Here is a 22,298-nt window from a genome sequence, read left to right as displayed (position 1 = left end):
CCCAATTGACAGAACTCCCGCCGAAGCCCCACTAGTCCGATCTGCGTTCTGTGCGCCGCTCCCCCTGCTTCCCGGGGCTCGAGCGCTTATTCTGGAGAATCTGCCCCGGGGGCACCTTGTATTGTCCTGCCGCCACCTCGGGGCCTGCGCCCCGGCTTCCCCGACATCTCTGTCTGAGCCCGGCTCGGCGGCCCTGGGCCCAGCCTCGCACTCGCGTCCGGCCGGTGGTCTCTAGGAGACCCGAGACGGGCTCCCCGGCTCGCTGCTCGCTCCCACTGGACCTGCCGCCCCTATGGCCTCCAGCCAGGCTGGGCCGGACCTCTGAAAGGCCTAGGAGCCCGGGTTCTAGGAGGCAGAGATCATGGTGGGGGTCCTGACCATGGCGGCGGCTGCAGCACCCCTTCCTGTGAAGGACTACGAGATTGAGGTGAGAATCCGTCAAGTTCCTTTCTGCCAGTGTTGGGGATTTGTGGCGTGAGGATGGGGGGAGTCCTGCGTGCTTCTGGAACGAGGAAGGAGGGACACGATGACCCACAGTCATAGTTTTGTGTGGGATAGTTGCCTCAGTGTACCGTGTAAAGCTCTCACAAAAGCGTTGTAATTTTAAGGTGTTTTCGGGCTGTTTGTTAAGTCAGGATTTGAAAACCACAGTTCCCGGGTCCTTGAAACGTTGGTGGAATAGCATGTCACCAAGGATTTCAGGGTCACTTTCTTTGTTCATGATGATGTGGGATCACAGAACGGCGAAGAAGATGAAGCTTTAAGTCCAGCTAGTCCCGTACAAATACCTGTCCTAGGAATTCCATTTAGAATGTCACTTAAATGGATCAAGTAAGAAACTTACGGTGGCCGCAGAGCTTAATGTAATGTAGTTAAGAGTCTCTGTGACATGTAGGTGCTTAATATTTACCATGTTTTAGAGAATACACTAAGCAGAGGACAGTGCTTAATGTAGGAAGCCCTTGCTTTCTGAGAAAGAAAGAGAAATATATACTAAACAACTATAAAGATATTCTATGCCATTTAGAAGTAGTTTTTAGGATCTTAAAGTACATCTCTGACCTACTTTTTCTTCTGTCATCATTACAGGCTTGTGCCTCTTCATAGATGCTATGGTTTTTATAAACCATATCTCGGGCTAGCTTTCTGATGTGTTCTGGTGCCCTTAATGTGAGCTAAGATGTGTATTCACTTAAATTCTAATTCTTAATTTTTATAATCAAGTAACTTTTTCAACTACAGAATATTTATATTATTTACTGTGTAGCACAGCACATCTCAAATTCATCACCTACTCACCTCAGCCTGCTTGTTCTGGGATCACAGGAATGCACCATTCACACCCCGCTCATCAAGTTTTGTTGTTTTGTTTTTAAAAGATTTATTTTTATTTAAATGAGGACACTGTAGCTGTCTTTAGACACATCAGAAGGCATCAGATCTCATTACAGATGGTTGTGAGCCACCATGTGGTTGCTGAGAATTGAACTCAGGACCTCTGGAAGAGCAGTCAGTGCTCTTAACAGCTGAGCCATTTCTCCAGCCCCAAGTTATATTTAAAAATTAATTTGCTTAAGATTTCCATACCAGTAGATGTCAGGGCTGGTACTTGAACTTAGATCTTACTTGAGTGTCTGTTGTGTGGTGCCTCTGATGCCATCTCAAAGCTTTAAAGATGATAATAATAAATTCACTTCTAATTCACTTATTATTTCAACATATTTAATTTTACCTCATTTATCTAAATGGTCAGAATTTGTCCCAATATCGTTTATTATTCCTGCCGGTTATTTTGAATGTTATTTTGACCCCTTACAAATTCCTCTTACCCTTTAAAATTATTTTGTTACATTTATTTATTTATTGTATGTGCCAGGATCAGCATATGTGTGAAGATCAGAGGACAACTTGTGAGAAGAGAAGGCTGGTGAATCTCTTAGTTTGAGGTCAATTTGGTCTAGAGAGAGTTTTAGGATAGCCAAAGCTACACAGAGAAACTTTCTCAAAAACAAAAACAAACAAACAAAACCCCCACAATTCAATAATCCAAATATATGAGCCTATGGTGGGCATTCTTAATCAAACCATCACCACAACATATTTGCTTAATTTAGTGAATTTATAGACCAGGTTTAAGGATCTTTATAAGTAGATAATATTATTTAGACTTCTTTGAGCTCTCATCTTGTAGCCCAGGAGTGCAACCTGGGTTCACTATAGCCTGCCTCAGCTTCCAAGTTACTAGGAAGATAGATATGAGTCACCATGCCCAGCCCATGTTTATACTTAAGCCTACGATACACATAGAAACAAAATGAGAAATAATATTCTTCTAAGGACAGGCTTAGAAATTCTAATCTAGTCAATTCAGAACAGTGAGATACGTTCTTAGTGTAGTAGCAAGATCAAGGTACCATTTACACATAGTCAAGAAAACAAATACAGACCACAGGAGATGAGGCCAGTTCATTTCCCCTGTGCTGCCCCATAGGTTTCACACTTCATCTCACCTGTACTCCAAGGTAAATCCATTAAACCTTTGTAAGATATATGTCCAGCCAAAAATGGGATGACTGTTGTTAGTGAACCAGCAGCTGGATGAGCCCTAGTCAGATTCAGTATTCACCAGTTTTGCAGTAGGGCCACAGAGAACAGCATTGAATCTGTGTTGCTCGGTGTCCAAGTAGAGTCTACTTCTAGAAGATGGTTAATTGTTCAGGTTATGACACTGGGTTTTAGGGTTTGGTCCCGGCCCCCCCCCCCCCCCGTAGTATCATGTAGCCCTAACAGGCCCTCAGTGCTGGGACTGCTGGAGTGCACTATGCCTGATTTTACGTAATAGTGGGGAGTCAAATCTAAGGTTGTGTACCTGCCTAGGCAGTATTCTCCCCAGACTTAGTTATGACAATGACAATGACGGTTATCTTGACAGTATCTCCTGGCTCATGATTTCTCATTTTGAGCCTAATGCTCTTGTCCTGGCATCCATTGCCTTGCTGAGTCTCATCAGCCATATGTGGGCTCGCGATAATCTCTGTTGAACACGCCTCGGTGCAAGGATCATTGCTGACTGCAAGTGATTGCTAGAACTATGGCTGTCCTCAGTGTCATAACCACCTTGACTCCAGGGGGGCGATGGCTACTGCAGGAGGTAGGCAGTGGATCATGGTAGAGACTTGAGGCAAGTATTCATTGGTTATCTTTCACTGTGAGTTCTGATAGAAATATTAACTGTTTCTTAGAGATATTTAGAATGATGTGTATATTTTTAACCACAAAAGTAAAACGGAAGGGGTTGTTTGTAGGTTCCTTACCTTGTGTTGGCTTCCACGTATTTTTATTACAGCTTCTGTGAGGTAGATGGTGCACTTTTAAGGTTATGAATAGAGGGCTGGTGCACCTTTAGTCTCAGCATTTGGGAGGCAGAGGGAAGCAGATCTCTTAAGTTTGACGCCAGCCTGGTCTTACATAGTGAATTTCAGGACAGCCAGGGTTACATAGAAAGATCATGTCTCAAAAATATATAAATAAAATAAAACAAATGAAGTAAAATAAAATAGAAGATAGTAGGAATTTATGTTTTCTTATATCTTTGCTCCAATATAAGCTTTTTTTTTTTTTTTTTCAGCCAGAGTCTCACTATATTCACTGGCGTAGAGCTTGCTATGTAGACCAGGCTGGCCTCAAACTCATAGACATCTGTCAGTCTCAGATTCCTTAGTACTGGACCATATAAGCTTTGTTGTTGTTTTGTTTGTTTTTGAGACAGGGTCTCTGTATATAGTGGTTGACTTAGAACCCTCACTCAGTAGACAAGACTGGCCTCAAACTCACAGAGGTCTTTCTCCCTCTGACTTTCTAGTGCTGGGATTAAAGGCATGAACCACTCCTCCTGGCCATATAAACTTTTTATTAAAGTATAGTGTGTGTATGTATGTGTGTAATATAAATTACATATACAAGTTAATATAACATTAAAAATTGAATGTAGGTTTAACACTAAAGGTCATTTAATATGTTCGTTTTTCACCTAAAGTAGCCTTCTCTGCAGGGAGATGGCTTAGTGTGTAAGAATGCTTCTTGTACAAGTATAATGATCTGAGGTAAAATCCCTAGCAAAAAGGTATGCCTTTTATCCCTGAGTTGTGGGGCAGCAAAGCCAGGAGGATTGCTGAGACCCGCTGGCCCCCAACCTAGCTCTAGATATAATGAGGGAACTTGTCTTAAGGCAATAAGGCTGAAAGTGACATCGCAGGACACCTGACATCTTCTTTCAGCCTCTGCAAGCATCCTTGCACACGTTTATGCTCTAGTGTACCACACACACTTCACAGGTATATACAATGGAGCCTTCTGTAGTTTTTCTATCCAATTATTTAAACTGTTATCTGTGGTTTACAGGTCATATTTCATATTTTACTTGAAATGAATTGTGGCTTTTTTTCTCCTTAAATTGCTAGCCATGCAAAAAGCGGAGAAAAGATGATGACAACTCTTCCTGCGAAACAATCACCAAATATTTATCACCAATTGGGAAGACTGGAGACAAGGTTTTCTCTCCACCAAAACCCAGTAATATTCTACATTATTTTAGAAAATCCTCACCCACAACCGAGAAGCTACAATCGACAAAGGCGTATAAGATAAAGCCATCTCCCCCATTGCTTGTTGGCAACAGCAAAGACTGTAAGACGCCATTGGAAGTGTTCTCAAATAGAGAATTTAAGAGGAAAAGAAAGAGAGTTAGTTTATCCTCTCAACTGAATGATATTAAAATTCAGGATGAGTGTCCATTTGAAAGTAGTAACAATGATAGCAAGGAGGACTGTGGTTTAAGTGATTTTGTGGAAAACAGTACTTCTGCTTCCCTTTACAAGAAACATGTGGACGTTCTCGCAGAAAGTATTGAAGACAGCAGAATCCAGTCAAATACTAAGTCCTCCAAAAAGAACTCCAAAAAGAAAGTAAGTCCTAAACAAGGCACCACAGAAAGTGATGGGAGGATACTGAGGAAAAGGAAGCGTAGCAAGATAACAGGTCAGTCTGAAAGTGTGCCCTTAGTAGATGAACTTAGTCTGCCTGAGGACGGTGGCAAAGACAGCAAGCGGACTAAACCTTCCCTAGCTGAGGAAAACGACTCCAGGACTCATGCAACCAAAAGAGCTGATTTAAAGGAGAGTACAATTACTGTCTCCTATGAGGAATTTTTAAAAAGTCACAAGGCAGCTAAAGTGGAAGAGATGCCTGACCCTGCAGTGCCAGCCTGTGTTCCTTCTGGGCCGGGTGAAGCAGTCAAAAGTGGTTCTGAAGGTGAATCGTCGGAAAGCTGCGAACCATCTCCACAGCTACACCTCAAGACAGTTACTGTTCTTGCACAAGTTCATCCCACTCCCCCTAAGAAGAAAGGGAAAATACCCCCAATTTTCTTGAAACAGAAGCAGCCTGAGCTGGAGAATAGTCTCTCTGATCCAGAAAATGAGCAACCAGTTCAGAAGAGGAAATCTAACGTTGTGATCCAGGAGGGCCAATTAGAACTGGCGGTGCTGGAAGCCTGGAGCTCTGAGGCTTCAGTACCAAAGTGCAGCATGGAGGAAAGACAGCAGTTCATGAGAGCATTTAGGCAGCCACCGCCAGACACGCTCAAAAATGGACTCAAAAAACCTCTGGAGAAGCAGAAAGACCCAAGTGAAAAATCTGTCCATGAAGGAGATAGCAGTTCTGAAAAAATTATAGAAAATCCTAATATTCAAAGAGTTTCAAGCCAAGGCTGTCCACAGTCACATGCCGATAGAGGAAGTTTTCCTAAGGAGAAAAGTAAAAAGCCAAATAAAAAGGGTAAGAAAACTAGGACTACTGCAGGTGGAAATAGAGAAGAAAACATACAAAAGGAAAAAACAGCCTTTTCCTTAAAAGATGAACAGGATCAAAATAGCCTACGAAGGAGTGTAAGACAGAAATCAGAAGTTCTCAAAAGCAATGCATTACTTAACAGTGAAAATCTTGTTTGTGAGGATACAGCACATGACTCTGTACAAACGTCTCTGTGTAATAGAAATAAATCAAGAAGCGGCAGCACACCAACCAGGGATGTGGTTACACATCACAAAGCTGAGCCTGGAAGTAGCCTGGAGTATGTCTCTACACGCCAACCAACCAGGAGATCTCTGAGAAGTAGCAGCACACCTGCCACAATTGCTCTGGGAGGTACTGAGTCTGAGGATGCTCAGGACACTATTCCAGTGAAGGCTTCCACTCCAAAATCAGCCAGAACATCAGAAAAGCACAGCCTGTATACAGCAGAATTAATAATAGTATCTTCTGATTCCGAGAGCCCCATTAGGTAAAATTTTGTTTTTCTTCTTAAGATGGAGCATCTACATGTATTATTAATTGGGAAGGAAAATTCTTCAGGCATTGTAGAGTCCATTTATTTTCTAGAATACAGTTTATTTGTAAATGATTTTTAATGTGTATATAGCCCTGAGGATTGGCCCTCATGGGTTAGGTAAGTGGTCTGTCTCCCCACTGAACCACATACTCGTCCTCTTTTCATCTCGAGACAAAGATCATAGGTTACTTAGGCTGGCCCTGATTTCCTGCCAGGCCTTAAACATGTATTCCTTCTCTGTACTCTCCCAAGTAGCTGGATTGACAGACCTGAGCCACCAAACTGGCCTTTTGTTTTGAGATAGGGTCATACTCAGTAGCCCAGGCTGGCCTAGGACTCAGTATGTAGCCTAGAATGTCTTCAAACTTGTAGCAATCCTGCTCCAGTTTTGTGAGTGCTGGGAAATCTAGTGTACGTCTGCACACAACTTTGTCTATTCAGACTTGTTCTTTTCAGACACCCCAGAGGAGGGCGTCAGATCTCATCTCAGATGGTTGTGAGCCATCATGTGGTTGTTGGGATTTGAACTCAGGACCTTTGGAAGAGCAGTCAGTGCTCTTAACCACTGAGCCATCTCTCCAGCCCCCCAGTTTTGTTCTTGTTATGTACAAAATTAGTCTAGGACTCAAATCCTCTTCCAAGTGCTGGGATTCCTGGTGTGTATCACCACAATATAGTTTAAATATAGTTTAAAGTCCGTTTCAGAAGATTTGCAGATAGATTTCAGATGAGTTCTAAACTCTTATTTGTCATAGTTGATAATCCTTGGAGAGAAATAGTCTTCAAATATGAGTTCATCAAATATGAGATTAAAAATAAATTATAAGAGCAGTTTTTTATTATTGTTTTGAAACAGGGCCTCTCTGTATACCTTTGGCTGTCATGGAACTCTATGTAGACCAATCTGGCCTTCAACTCAAAGGGATCCCCATGCCTCTGCGGTCAGGGTGCTGGAATTAAAGGCAAGCACCAGCACAGCCAGCTGAGTGTTATTCCTTAGGTAAACTGACCAGTAGATGATGGAGCTTGCATACTGGCCTTGCCCAATGTTACAGTGATCCTGGCACAAGTTCTAACTTTCTTCAAGATGTATTACTTTCTTCTTGTTTCTTCTTTTGCTATGCTCCATGGGGCTCATACTAGGCAGGTAGGCTTATTTTCTTCTCTTTGCCTCTCTTCTTTTCTTCCCCTCCCTCCCTTGGCCTCTCCTTGCTTGCTCCCTTCCTTCCTCTGTCCTTCTTTCTTTGTTTTGTTGAGACAGGGTCTCTCTTGGATGGCCTGGAACTTGCTATAGAGATAAGGCTGCCCTTGAATTCATAAGTGATCTGGTTTTTTTTTTAAGGAATTCTTTATTTTTATGTATAGGAGTACCTATACTGTACTGTACTGTAACTACCTTCAGAAGAAGGTATCAGATCCCATTACAGATGGCTATGAGCCACCATGTAGTTGCTAGGAATTGAACTCAGGGCCTCTGGAAGAGCAGTCAGTGCTCTTAACCGCTGAGCCATCTCTCCAGCCCCCATGAGTGGTCTTTTGTCTCTGGTTCCCTTGTGATTGAATTATAGGTGTCTATCACCACACCTGGTAAGGCTATTATTTTTGTTTGTAACAAGCAAGATTTTATTGAAAAGTAAGCTCTCTGCAGCAGAAAGGGGTCCTGAAAATGTGTTGATTAGGTTTACTATTTTTAAATGAAATAATAAATGATAAACCTTGGGGCTGGCAATGTAATAGAATGGTTGCTTAGCATGTACAGGACCCTGGGTTCCATCCCCAGTACCAGAAATAAATAAAGTTTAGCTTACTGTTGAATCAAAGTGATGACAATCGGTTTTGCAGTTTGTTTAAATTGTAATATCAACTGGTTTATTTTTATATTTAAGATTCTTGTACAATATTATGAAAATGTTTATAAATGTCATTTTTTTTTCTAGAATGAAATTCACTAGAATTAGTACTCCCAAAAAATCCAAGAAAAGTTCTAAGAAATTTGAAACAACTGAGGAAGAGCTCACTTCTCAGAAGAAAAAGGTAAGGAAAGTACTGGAATCCTGAAGGCAGTACTGTTTCCTTAAAGGACTGGCAGTAGTTACTGAAAGTCATGCCAAAGAAGATTCCCAAGGGTCCCTTAATTAGAACTTGTGCCATTTATTCCCATTCCTCTTATAGGAGCAGCCAGGGCTCTTAACTACTGAGCCACCTCCCCAGCCCCTTCCTATATGTCCTTGACTGGGTCTCACTATGCAGATCAGACTGGCTTTGAACTCAACAGAGATCCTCTTGCCTCTGGATCTATAATCCTGAGAGCTAGGATTATAGGTGTGTGCTACCACACCCAGTCCCCAGCTTTGTTCCTAACTCTTTCCTGTCATGTCATACTAGATTCTATAAAGGCAATGTACATGTATTATATATTTTTCCTTTATATTATGTAATGAGAGCTTAATACTTTACCTGAATTTGTTGACTAAAATCAAAGAATAGATTTGTTATGATAAATCTCCAATCCAAATAAGTCTGGGCAATGAAAACAACTCAATTAATATGAATATAAGCTGCATGCCTAGATTGGGCAGATCTGCCACTACACTACCATCTTCCCCATCTTCCCCTTACAGCTTGCAGTTTCTCCAGGCCATGTGCTTCTGCTCCACTTTCCTTCTTCTTCCTCCTCTGTCATCCCCCCCACCCAACCTCCTTTTCTCCCCAAACCTTCAGCTCCACCTTCCCCTCTTTCTCCGTCCAATCACCAGATCTAACCTTTATTTATAAATTAAGTTGGGAAGGAGGTTTACAGGAAATCACCTGAGTGCTGACTCATTCCTTGTTCGCAGCCCCTCATGGAGAAAACAGAATTAACATTAAATACAATTAGCCAACATATTTTATCATCAAGGTTGTAGGAAAACAGTGACCAATTCTTTTTTTTTTTTTTTTTTGGTTTTTCGAGACAGGGTTTCTCTGTATAGCCCTGGCTGTCCTGGAACTCACTTTGTAGACCAGGCTGGCCTCGAACTCAGAAATCTGCCTGCCTCTGCCTCCTGAGTGCTGGGATTAAAGGCGTGCACCACCACGTCCGGCCTGACCAATTCTAATGTAACTTATCGACCTTCTTTTGAGTTTTTGTTTTTTGAATCTGTATACTATGTGTTTGTATGTATGTACTCACATGTACATTCTTTTTTTTTTTAAGATTTATTTATTTATTATATGTAAGTACACTATAGCTGTCTTCAGACACTTCAGAAGAGGGCATCAGATTTTTGTTACAGATGGTTGTGAGCGACCATGTGGTTCCTGGGATTTGAACTCAGGACCTTTGCAAGAGGAGTCGGTGCTCTTAACCCCTGAGCCATCTCACCAGCCTCTCATATGTATATTCATAGCAGTATGCAACAGCACACTGTGGTGTTGGTCTTTGCCTAGAATTCTTGGATAGGTTATCTCATTTTAGTTGTGTTTTGGGTTTTTTTTTTTTTTTTTTTTGAGACAGGGTCATACTATGTAGACCAGGCTGTCTTCAAACTCCCAGAGATCCACCTGCCTCTGTCTCCCAGTGTTGGGATGAAAGGCATGGGCCACCGTGCCCACCTGGTTCTGGGACTTTGTTTTGTTCACTCATTCATTCATAGGTATTGATTGGTTGGTTTTTTGAGACAGGGTTTCTCTGTGTAGCCTTAGATGTCTAGGAACTCATTCTGTAGATCAGGTTGTCCTTGAACTCACAGATTGTCTCTGCCTCTGTCTGCCTCTCTTCCTCTCCGTCCCTCTGCCTCTGTGCTTCTGCCTCAATTTGAGACTAACAGTGTAGCCACCATGGCCCAGCTGGTTCTGGGGTGTTAAACTCAGATTCTCACACAGCACTGAACTGTCTTTCTGGCCCTCCTGGGTGTTTTACAGACATGCAAATACACTTATAAGGACAACTAGTAATTATCACTGAATCTGCATTTGGGGTCCCTGGTAAGATTTGAATGATCTTTTCTTGGTTGACTATTAATGTGATGTAAATATATTTTTCTATTATACATTTCTATTTTTTCTGTGAATATGAAATTCTTTTTTTATATTTTTTTCTTAAATATGAAATTCTTGCTGTGATCTCAATTAATAGTCCTAATTTTTATCTAGGCAAATAGTACTTCAAAAAATATATCAAAAGCAAAACAAGTGATTGAGAAAGCAAAAGCATTCCAAGTCGGTGGATCAAAGGCTGAAGAAACAGTGGTGTCCTTGAGGCGGTCCTCTAGGCACCAGGCACATCCTGCAAAGGAGAAGTCGCCAGAGATAGATGTAAGCATCCCAATGTCTCCCGCTAGTTTTCCTTGTTATAAAGAGTGGAAGAAGGAAACCTTTCCACTTGACAGCCGCAGGGTGTGGTGGGCGTGCTGTTTGAAGAGCATTTGGCTTACAGGGTACAGTGCTCTTGAGTCTCAGGTCTCTCAAGGTGCCTTGTAAACTGAGCCTGTTCTGCTCGCTCATTAAGTAGTTTCTTTATCACAGGCACTCTGAGTTTTTCCCAGATAGCTCACATTTCACTTCATTTCCAAACTTGGAAATTCACATTCCAAGTATTGTCTTCTACCTAGCTTTTACTATCCTGCTAAAGGATAATAATTCTATCTTTTTCTTTTTTTTTTTTTTTTTTTTTTTTGGTTTTTTTGGTTTTTTCGAGACAGGGTTTCTCTGTATAGCCCTGGCTGTCCTGGAACTCACTTTGTAGACCAGGCTGGCCTCGAACTCAGAAATCCACCTGCCTCTGCCTCCCAAGTGCTGGGATTAAAGGCGTGCGCTACCACGCCCGGCTAATAATTCTATCTTAAATGGCATGTGAATTACAGCTCAATAAAAGTATTTTCTTATTTTGGGAAATGTTTAAAAATAGTTTTATTGAGCTATAGTTCACATGCCATGTAAGTATACAATTCAAAATCTAAGGCATTACGGTGCATATCGAGACCTTAGCACTAGGGAGGTAAAGTAGAGGACTAGAAGTTCAAGTGATCTTCAGGCTACGTAAGAGGATCAAGGACAGTGTGGCCTACCTGGTACCCTGTCTTAAAAAAAGTATGTAGTTCAGTATCTTTGAATATATTCAGAGTTCTACTATGGCCAATTTTAGAAAAATCTCTCATTTTTGATATAAGGTCTTGCTGTGTAGCCCAGGGTCCCTCAAATTCACCATCCTTTTGCCTGAGCTGGGATTGTGACTATGTGCCACAGGCCAGTTTGGGACATTCTTGTTACCTCCACGGAGGACACCTTTCTACCTTTCTTCTAGCTGTCGCTTCCCCGTCCTCACATCTCACTATGATAGCTGCTTATCTGCTTTCTATTTCTTTTTTTTTTTTTTTTTTTTTGGCTTTTTGAGACAGGGTTTCTCTGTGTAGCCCTGGCTGTCCTGGCACTCACTTTGTAGACCAGGCTGGCCTCGAACTCAGAAATTCAACTGCCTCTGCCTCCCGAGTGCTGGGATTAAAGGTGTGTGCCACCACGCCCGGCTGCTTTCTATTTCTATAGATTTGTCTGTTCTGGATAGTTCATAAAATATTGTATGATAGAATACCAAAGACTGTTACCACTGAGCCGCAACCCCACCCTTCCGTGAGACCAGTTACTCTGTTATCACTGTATCCTCGCTTTACTTGCTATCTCCCCTTTAGGAGCCACGTCAGTTATCTGGACAGCTGTGGCAGGATTAACAGTGCTTGTGTTCAAGCATCCTTGTTTTGCTCAATAATGGCCTCATAGTACAAGAATAATAATGCTGGCAATTTGGGTATACAAGAGAAAAGTGTAGAAAAGGTGAACATCTTCAGTTAATAAGGAAAGAAGCTGGGCATGGTGGTGTGTGCCTTTAAGCCCCTCAGACAAAAGTGCTGACTTTGAGGCCAGCCGGGTCTACAGAGTGAATTCCAGGGCAGCCAGGGCTACACACTGAGATAACTTGTCTCAAAGGAAGAAAGGAAGGGAGAGAGAGTTGGGGGGAGGGCGAGCGAGCAGACTATATGCTGAAATTACAAAAATCTGTAATAAGAATCTTTTATCTGAAATTATGAAGAAAAGGGAAAATCCTTCATTTTCACTGTTACATCTCTGTAAAAGTTATAGACATTGTGTGTTATTAAGTATGTGTATATGTGAAAACAGCTTAGCTCAGAACTGTCTTAGACATTCACTGGGGTTATTAGGATTTACTGAGAGTAACGGAAAATGCTGTTTTAAAGTGTTTTTGCTTTTTCTCGTATTTTTGTTTTAGGACTCTGTGATACTAATAGACTCAAGTCCAACTTCTCTAAGAGAACCAGAGAAGAGTCAGGAGAAACTTCAGAATCTGAATGATGTACTAGGAAAAAAACTTCTAAACAAGTCTTCTAAAAATGTCCCTGGTAATTGGATTCAATACTGTTTTATGGATACTCTTTTATTCAGTACTGTTTTATGGATTACTATCCATAAGTGTTTGGGGGCAATTCATCTTGAATATTCTGGTGTCTTATCCCATAAATCATAAATTTTAGGTGTTTTGTTTTCTTTGAGACAGGCTTGCACTCTGTATTCCTGGTCTGGAACTGGCTACAGAGATCTGCCTGTCTTTGCATATGAAGTGCTGGAATTAAAGGCATATACCATAATGCCTAGCTTTGGTTTGGTTTTGCTTTTTTGTTTGTTTGTTTGTTTTTAGTTTTTTAGATTTTTGAGATAGAGTTTCTTAGTATAGCCCTGACTATTCTGGAACTCAATATGTAGATCAGGCTGGCTTCGAACTCAGAGATCTGCCTGCTTCTGGGTTCTCAGTTATATTTTGTGGGACAGGATCTCCTATCACACCAGGCTGGCTACTTACTATATAATTGAGGCTGGCCTTGAACACCTCAACTCCCTGCCTCTACCTTCAGGTGCTGGGATTATAGGTGTGTGCCACCTTGCCTGTCTAATTATTTCCATTTTGATAAGTAAAATTTTGATCAAGTTTTTCAAAGAAAAATTGGGCATGTTGTTTATGTTTTAAGTTTTTGGGGGGGAACATACTTTATTTGTTTTTGTTTTTTTTTTTTTGTTTTTCGAGACAGGGTTTCTCTGTATAGCCCTGGCTGTCCTGGCACTCACTTTGTAGACCAGGCTGGCCTCGAACTCAGAAATCCGCCTGCCTCTGCCTCCCAAGTGCTGGGATTAAAGGCGTGCGCCACCACCGCCTGGCAGGGAACATACTTTAAATTATTGTACTTCTGTATGTATATACTTAGCAGCTTTAAAACATGTCTTTCAATTTTTTCTGTGCTCCTTAAAACATTTCTTTATTTATTAATTGGTTGATTTGTATGTTCCCATATGAGAGTGCAAGACAGTTTAGGTGTGGGTCTTCACCTTCCACCTTGTATCTTATGAGCTTCAGGGATAAAAACCCAGGGTGTCGGTCAGGCTTTGTCCACAAAGTTATCTCTACAGTCCCTGGGGTTTCGTTGTTGGTTTTTTAAGTATTTATTTATTGCTGGACAATGGTGGCGCACGCCTTTAATCCTAGCACTTGGGAGGCAGAGGCAGGCGGATTTCTGAGCTCGAGGCCAACCTGGTCTACAAAGTGAGTTCCAGGACAGCTAGGGCTACACAGAGAAACCCTGTCTCGAAAAACCAAAAAGAAAAAAAGAAAAGAAAAGACAAACCAAAAAAGAAAAGAAAACCAGTGTTTATTTATTGAGCCAGCGTCTGAGCAAAATTTTGAGATGTGCATTATAGGATTCTATAGTTAAAAATCAAAGTTTCCCAGGGGATTTGATATTACAAAGCTAATGAAACATTATTATATAGCATTTTAATAATTAAGTTAAATTTCTAAAAAATTTAAAAGATAACTTTGAAAACAATTGAAGGTAAGTGGAGATGGTAAACATTTAATACTAATCCAAGTATTGATTTTTCTAAGGAAAAATGAAAATTGCTCCTTTATTTCTTGCCAAAAGGACCAAAAGAACAGCCATTCCTGTCTTTGATTTGGATGAAAGCAGGTCAGTCCAATACAAATATTTAAACATTGAATGTTTTATGGAATACAAGTTGTATTTATTTGTTTAATTAGATGTCAATGGGCATATGAAGTCCTTTTTTTCATATGCATATATGTGTGGTGTGTGTATGCCTCTTTGTGGTGTCTGTGCTTACATGTACTTGTGTGCAGGTGCTCATGCATATGTAAATGGAGACCAGAGGCAGATGGCAGGGTCTTCCTCCATTACCCAGCAGTGGGTAAAGTGGGCGATGGCATCCCAACTCCAGTCTCCACACTTCAAAAACAGGTGCTCTACTCACTTGAGTCAACACCCCCAGCCCTCTGAGGACCTTTTTATTTTTTTTTATTTTTTTATTTTTTTTTAAGATTTATTTATTTTAAGCCGGGCGGTGGTGGCGCATGCCTTTAATCCCAGCACTCTTGAGGCAGAGGCAGGTGGATTTCTGAGTTCGAGGCCAGCCTGGTCTACAAAGTGAGTGCCAGGACAGCCAGGGCTACACAGAGAAACCCTGTCTCGGAAAAAAAAAAATCTTTGTGGGACTCGGGTGCGTGCGTGTGTATGTGTGCGTGTGTGTGTGTGTTTTCCTCAGTGCTGGAAATTGAACAGAGGTCCTTACTTAATAAACACTCTGACATTCAACCATATTCCAGCCCTTTATTTGAGACAGGGTCTTGCTAACTTCCTCCATCTTCAAATTCAGCCTCCTGAGTCAGGGTACAGCTTTGTGAAGTAGGTCGTCTCCTACCTTTCTGTGAGTTCCAGGGATTGAATTCAGGCTGCCAGGCTTGCGTGGCAACAAGTACTTTACCTGTCGAGCCATCATGCCAGATGTGATTGTTTGTTTGTTTGTTTGTTTGTTTGTTTTATTGAAACATTTTCATGTAGCATAGACTGGCTTTGAACTCACTATGTAGCCAAAGATGTCCTTGAACTCCTGATTCTCCTGCCTCTTCCAGAGTGTTAAAGTTGCAGACATGTGTCACCACACACAGCTATGATAAAGCTTTCTTTATAAATGACCTAGGTTTTGGGGGGTTGTTATAGCAAGTGGAAACAGCTGCTTACCCTGTGTCCTTATATGTCAGTCACTAACTGTTTGAGTACACCTTCTAGTCATACCATCTAGAGAATAGCTTTTTCTCCAAGGGCTGTTGACTCCTTGACTCTGTCTTATGAAACTGTACAGAAATCATGCTTTCTGTGCTCACCATTCCTGGGTAGACAGTACTTCTAGGTTTTCAGTAGATAAATTGAGGAAGCAATATGTATAAGATGATAAATGCTAAATGCATTGATACCTTGTACCACTTCCCTTAACCTTCAGCTACAACTTCCCCTACATTTTTACCTTTATATCACCCCTGCTCCCTCCACTACCAGTAGAAAAGCACATCTCCTATTTTCTGAATCTTTTTCTATTTGTTTTTTTGTTTGTTTATTTGTTTTTTTTTTTTATTTTATATGTACACTGTAGCTGTCTTCAGACACACCAGAAGAGGGCATCAGATCCCATTACAGATGATTGTGAGCCACCATGTAGTTGTTGGGAGTTGAACTCAGAACCTTTAGAAGAGCAGTCAGTGCTCTTAACCACTGAGCCATCTCTCCAGCCCCCTTGTTTTTTGCTGTTTTTGAGACAGAGTTTCTCCATGTTGCCCTGTCTGTCTTAGACCACTCTGCCTCTGCCTCCCAAGTGCTGGGATTTAAGGTTGGAGCCCCACTGCCCATTGAGGTCTGAGTTTGACTCATTTATTTTTTTGTTTTTTGAGACAGGGTTTCTTTGTGCAGCCATGGCTGTCTTGAAACTAATTCGGCAGACCAGGCTGGCCTTAAACTCTGCCTCCCAAGTACTGGAGTTAAAGGCACATGCCACCACTACCTGGCTGTGAATTTGATTCTTTTCTCTTTTTTTTTAAAGACTTTTTTTTTGTTGTTTTTTATTTATTACTATTATTATTGTGGTGGTGGTGATTTTTCCAGAAGGGGTTTCTTAGGATAGCCCTGGATGTCCTAGAACTCACTCTGTAGACCAGGCTAGCCTCAAACTCAGAGATCTGCCTGCCTCTGCCTGCTGGGATTAAAGGCATGGGTCCCCACTGCCTAGCTAAGACACTTGTTTGTTTAATGTATACATATTTGTCTCCATTTAATTTATGAACATGAGTAGATAAGCAAAAGAGAAATTTACCAGCTAATATATTGGGTGTGCTTAATTTTGAAAAGTTTTTTTAGATTTCATTTTTATTGTGTGTGTGTCTGTTTGTCTGTGCATGTGTATGCCTATGTTGGCAAATTGTAATTGGCCCTTTGTTCTCTTTGGGAATGGAACTCAAGTTACCAGGCTTGTTTGGCAAGTGCCTTTCCCACTAAGCCATCTCACTGTCTAGATGGTTCATTCTCTATTCTTTTGCATTTATTCACTTGCTTATGTGTGGGTATGGGTGTGTGGAGGGCAGAGGTTTGGGGTTTTTTCCTACTCCCATGTTAGTCCTGGAGATTGAACTCAGATCATTAGTCTTGGTAGCAAGTACCTTTACCTGCAAGCTACTTCACTGGCAATAATAGTTTATTTTTTAATTTAATTTTACTTTATTTATTTATTTTAAGATATAGTATTACTGTGCAGTTCTGCTGCCTTGAACTTACTTAGTAGACTTAGCTGGCCTCAAAGTCACAGAGCTGTACTTGCCTTTGCCTCCTGAATGCTGGGATTAAGGGTGTGCTCCACTATTCCTGGCTAATTTAATTATTTTTATTATATTAACTAATTAATAATTTACATGTGCACACATGCCAAGGCTCGCATATGGAGACTGGACAGTAGTTTGTGGGAGTTGGCTCTCCCCCATGCTGTGGTTCCTGGGAATTGAACTTGGGTAGTTATTCCTTCAGTTGCTTATAACTTTTGGTTTTACTTTTTAAATAATTTTCTTCAAAGTCAAGATTCATCAGAACAAACTCAGGATTGTGATGTACAATTTAAAGCAAAGCGTGATTTTCTAATGAGTGGTTTGCCAGATTTACTGAAACGTCAGATTGCAAAGAAAGCTGCTGCATTAGATGTGTACAATGCAGTGAGTACCAGTTTCCAGAGGGTTGTTCATGTACAACAGAAGGATGATGGTAAGTTTGTTTAGTGTGTGTGTGTGTGTGTGTGTGTGTGTGTGTGTGTGTTCATTTAGACAGGGTCTCTGTGTAGCTTGGACAGCCTGGAACGCACTACATAGACCAGGCTCACCTCAAATGTATTTATTTTTGAGCCAGGGTCTCTTATTCTGTAGCCCTGTCTGACCTTGATTATGCATCTATCCTAGGCCTGAAACTTAGCAGTACTTCTATATTAGCCCTCCAAGTGTTGTGATATAGGCAGGGGCCCTCCCTGGTTAAGTATTTATGCTTACCCTGTTAGAACTAATCTGATACTATGCATTGTTTTAAAAAAAAAAAAAAAGGATCTTGGGATGTCCCTAGCTGATAGAATGCTTGCCTGCATATGGGAGCCATTGGTTTGATCTTCTGCACACACGGAAAGGTAAAAGCCATAAGGGTAGTGGCATGCACCTGCTCTCCAAACACCTGGAGACTGAGGCCCTTCTGAGCTGTATAGTGAGACTCTGTTTTAAAAAAGATAAAGGGTTGGAGAAATGGTTGAGTGGTTAGGAGCACTTACTGCTCCTGCAGAGGACCTGGGTTTGAGTCCCAGCACCCACATGAAGGGCTCATTACCACCTGTACTCCAGTTCCGGGAGATCTATCTATGTTTCTTGCTTTCAGGAAGAAAAAAACCTTCTTCTGTCCTTGATAAGTACAGTACAAATGTGGTACACATATATATACACTCAGGTGCACACACAAAAATATCATAGTACCAACACTTACTAGGTATAAACAGGAGAATCTCTGTGAATTAAAAGCCAGTGTGGTCTACACAGCAAGTTCAAGGCATTATGAGACTCTGTTTGGAAGGAAGGAAGGGAGGGAGGAAGGGAAGAAGAGAGGGAGGGAAGGAGGGAAAAAGAAGGCTTTAAAAAGAGATAAATAGGGGCTGGTGAGATGGCTCAGTGGGTAAGAGCACCCGACTGCTCTTCCGAAGGTCCAGAGTTCAAATCCCAGCAACCACATGGTGGCTCACAACCATCCGTAATGAGATCTGACGCCCTCTTCTGGTGTGTCTGAAGACAGCTACAGTGTACTTACATATAATAATAAATAAATAAATCTTTAAAAAAAAAAAAAAAGAGATAAATAATTTGTCATTGTTGTAGTATCTCAAGAGTGGGTTTCTCTTGGGGCTGGAGAGATGGCTCAGCGGTTAAGAGCGCTGACTGCTCTTCCACAGGTCCTGAGTTCAAATCCCAGCAACCATATGGTGGCTAACAACCATCTGTAATGAGATCTGACATCCTCTTATGGAGTATCTGAAAGCAGCTACAGTGTATTTACGTATAGTAAATCTTCAAAAAAATAAGTGGGTTTCTCTGCATAGCCCTGGCTGTCCTGGAACTTGATATGTATATTAGGCTGGCTTTGAACTCAGAGATCCACTTGCTTCTGCGTTCTGAGTGCTGCCTGGCAGTAAATACAAATTTAAAAGAAGAAAATGGGGTAGGATTTTTGGTTTTATAGCATTCTGATGATACTTTTAATGATTACAAGAATATTTTATCTTATTTTCCTAATCCCTGGACTCAAGTTTACTGATGATGCTCCTACACAGAGCAGACAAAGAAGGCACAGAGATTCTTCTACCTCTGTCATCTTACATCCCTGATGGAAGGATGTAAGATGAGTACCATTGTAATGATTCAGTGTGGGTTTGTTGGAAGGCTGCGTTTGAGAATCTGTAGTTCTTGGCCAGTCTGAGGGAGGTAGCAAGTTTAGTCCCAGCCTGGGCTCCATAGTGAGGCTCTGTCTAAAAACAAACAACATAACAACAAAACAAGCAAATCAAAACCTTAGACACACTCTAAATCAGAATGCTGAATAGTACCTTGATTTTTTAATTTTTCCTCCTATATATCAAAGTTGATTTTAAAATATTCAAAAATATGAGTTTGCTCATTTTTACAAATTAAAGAGAAGATGAGGTAATTTTTATCAGTCGTTTTTGGTGGGGTTCTTACTATGAAGCTTAGACAAGCCTTGTTGTCTCAGTCTTTTCTCGCTTCTCGAATGCTGTGAGTGAGGCATGAAGTGGGCGAGCTGTGACGTGGGTGAGCTATGCATTTTGTTCACTGCATTCACTTGGGTGTTTGGTATTTTTGTCTTAACCGTATAGCTGCTTTGGTTTGTTTGCTAGTGCTGGGAATTGAACTAAGGGTCTCTTACATATTAAGGTTTGTTGGGCCTTTTAATGTTTGTGTGTTTGATATTTAGTAAGTAGATTCAGTATATAACTTAGTATGCTCTGTTTTTCTTTAGAATATTGGTTATGGCATTTGAAGCCACCTTCTTGTCCTCTGTTAACTGAACTTAAGGAATTAAATACTAAAGTAACAGATCTCTCAGAATGTGTTGTTGCTTTTGGTGAATTTTCCACCTTGAATCCAAATCCAAGAAGTAATCCTGCTGCTGTGGTAAGTACCAGATAAATCACCCTGCTTTCATAGGAAAGCACTGATCATCAACTGTCTAGGCTAGAGGTCCTCCTACTCTCCAGTTAAAAACAAGTGTAATTGAAATAAATATTCTAGCTTGGGGGCTGGTGGCACACACTTTTAATTCCAGCAAAGGCAAGCAGATCTCGGAGTTTAAGGCCAGCCCCAGAGTAAGTGGAGTAAGGTCCAGGATACCCAGGGCAACACAGAGAAACCCTGTCTTGAAAAATCAAAAGAAAGAAAGAAAGAAGATAATGAAAAAAGGAATGGAGCGGTGCGTGTGTGTGTGTGTGTGTGTGTGTGTGTGTGTGTGTGTGTGTGTGTGTGTATGTGTGTGTGTGTAGAATTGGAGAATTGAAAGGTAGACATTTTTTATTTTATGTTTATGTATGTATATTCCTGAATGCATGTGTGTGTTTATGTGCACCTACCCACAGAGGCCAGAAGCGTGGGTGAGATGCTTTGGAACTGAAGTTACAGGTGGCTGTGAGCCAACCAATGTGGCAAGGGAGGGTTTGTTGGTTTGTTTGTTTGTTTGTTTTTGTTTTTGAGACAGGGTTTCTCTGTGTAGCCCTGGCTGTCCTGAAACTCACTCTGTAGACCAGGCTGGCCTCAGACTCAGAAATCTGCCTGTCTTTGCCTCCCAAGTGCTAGGATTATAGGCGTGCGCTACTACTGCCCGGCTGGCAACGGATGGTTATTGTACATTTTGTTCTCCATTGCAGATGATGAGGACAAGGAAGGACTTTACTAAAGAAGTAAGAAACCTTTTGCTGGAGGAAATAAAGTGCTCAAATCCAGAATTTTCTTTGGGAAAATATTTTCCCTTGCTTCTTAAAAAACGAATTGAACACCAGGTACTTTGTGAGGGTCATGTTAAACAAGGTTAGTGACAATCAATCATTGTCATTTATGTTTACATTTGAGTTTTGAAAAGATGAAAACCGGCCTTTGACTCTTAGAAATGAATGGCACAGATAGAACTTTGCTGCCAGTTGGCAAGGGAGACTGTTTAGCAGTGCGATGCAGTGGTTGGTCCTTCCAGTTTGCATGGATTCCCAACCCAGGCAGATCTAGTTCTGTTAAAATGCTAATCATTCATTAATAACTTGTTAAATGACGTTATTACAACTCATCCGTATAGAAGGCAGTCTACATATTAAGATCTCTGGCTGATGTAATATTTGATTCTTAACTTTTCATTTTTATGTTGTACGACTAATAGGATATTTGAGAGTGATAGGAAGATTATTGGGTATTGAAGATTGTTTCTGTTGATAAGTAAGCACATACATTCCTCTAATCCCAAAACAGCAAGTCCACAACTACAGCCTGATGTCAGTCAAAAAGAAACCAAAAGGAAACAAGTGGCAACGGGAAATCAGAAGTCAAAAAGAAAGAGACAAAATGAATATTCAGTGAGCCTGGAAGAGATAAAGGGGAGGTCAAAAGACCTTGACAAAAGAATCAGCTCTTCTTGTACAAATCTAGATCCTTCCAGAGGTATACTTTTAAATATCTCAGGGAAAAACTGAACCGATCACAGTAACATGTAGAGTCGAGAGAGAAGCAGTAGACAATGATATTCTGACAGTAGATGATGACAGCACTGTCCTTTCCTGGCTAATTGAAGTTTTTCCTCTCTTATCTTAGAACTCTTGATAGTTTATTTTTAATCTCTCCATCTTCCCTGCCTGCCTCCATTTTGAGATAGTCTTATGTAGTCCAGGCTGATCTCAAACAAAGATAACCTTTGAGCCTCTTGCCTTCACCTACCAAGTGCCAGAACTCTAAGCATGCATTACCATACCATGTTATGCATGGTGCTGGAAAGTGAACCCAGACCTTTGTGTATGCTAGGCAGATATTCTGCCTACTAAGTCACATTGTGAACTCCTAAGCTTTCATTCTCTCTTGCCCCCTCCTTCTTTTTAAACAACACTCTTCTTGGCTCAGAAATCCGCCTGCCTCTGCCTCCTGAGTGCTGAGATTAAAGGCTTGTGCGACCACTGCCCAGCATGAGGAATATTTTTATGAACTGTCTTCCTTAAGTATAGTGTCAGTTTCTTACCTGTATAAATTCCATTCAGATTTTCATTTTGTTTGGCTGGCATGATAGTTTGGAGAGAATTGGCTTCTTATCAGTCTTTGGTAGAGGGGTATCCTTTTCTCTTTACTCAGATTGACGTCATAAAATCAGAACTTTGTTCTTTAGCTTGTTTGTCTCATGGTTCCTATTATTAAACATGGTAATTTAAAATATAGTTATAAAGTTTTAATGTACGCATATTACTCTTTTTT

At 41.0% G+C, this 22,298-nt stretch overlaps 1 protein-coding gene across 2 annotated transcripts in view; it reads left to right on the top strand.

The window, feature by feature from the left end:
• The window catches only part of Atad5 (ATPase family AAA domain containing 5), a 47,340-nt gene continuing 25,042 nt past the window's right edge, over window positions 1-22,298 (top strand). For both annotated transcript variants that reach the window (XM_029483899.2, XM_021177374.3), the window contains exons 1-10: window positions 1-427; window positions 4,461-6,340; window positions 8,326-8,422; window positions 10,523-10,684; window positions 12,651-12,780; window positions 14,316-14,397; window positions 17,339-17,523; window positions 19,822-19,976; window positions 20,723-20,882; window positions 21,312-21,500. In XM_029483899.2, the coding sequence (XP_029339759.1) occupies window positions 362-427; window positions 4,461-6,340; window positions 8,326-8,422; window positions 10,523-10,684; window positions 12,651-12,780; window positions 14,316-14,397; window positions 17,339-17,523; window positions 19,822-19,976; window positions 20,723-20,882; window positions 21,312-21,500 (3,106 nt within the window). In that variant the 5' untranslated portion in view covers window positions 1-361. The remainder of the gene's footprint in view (window positions 428-4,460; window positions 6,341-8,325; window positions 8,423-10,522; window positions 10,685-12,650; window positions 12,781-14,315; window positions 14,398-17,338; window positions 17,524-19,821; window positions 19,977-20,722; window positions 20,883-21,311; window positions 21,501-22,298) is intronic.

Source organism: Mus caroli, unplaced genomic scaffold (assembly GCF_978045245.1).
Source record: "Mus caroli unplaced genomic scaffold, Mus_caroli_1 scaffold_13, whole genome shotgun sequence".
NCBI lineage: Eukaryota > Metazoa > Chordata > Mammalia > Rodentia > Muridae > Mus > Mus caroli.
This window is presented reverse-complemented; position numbering and strand designations above follow the sequence as displayed.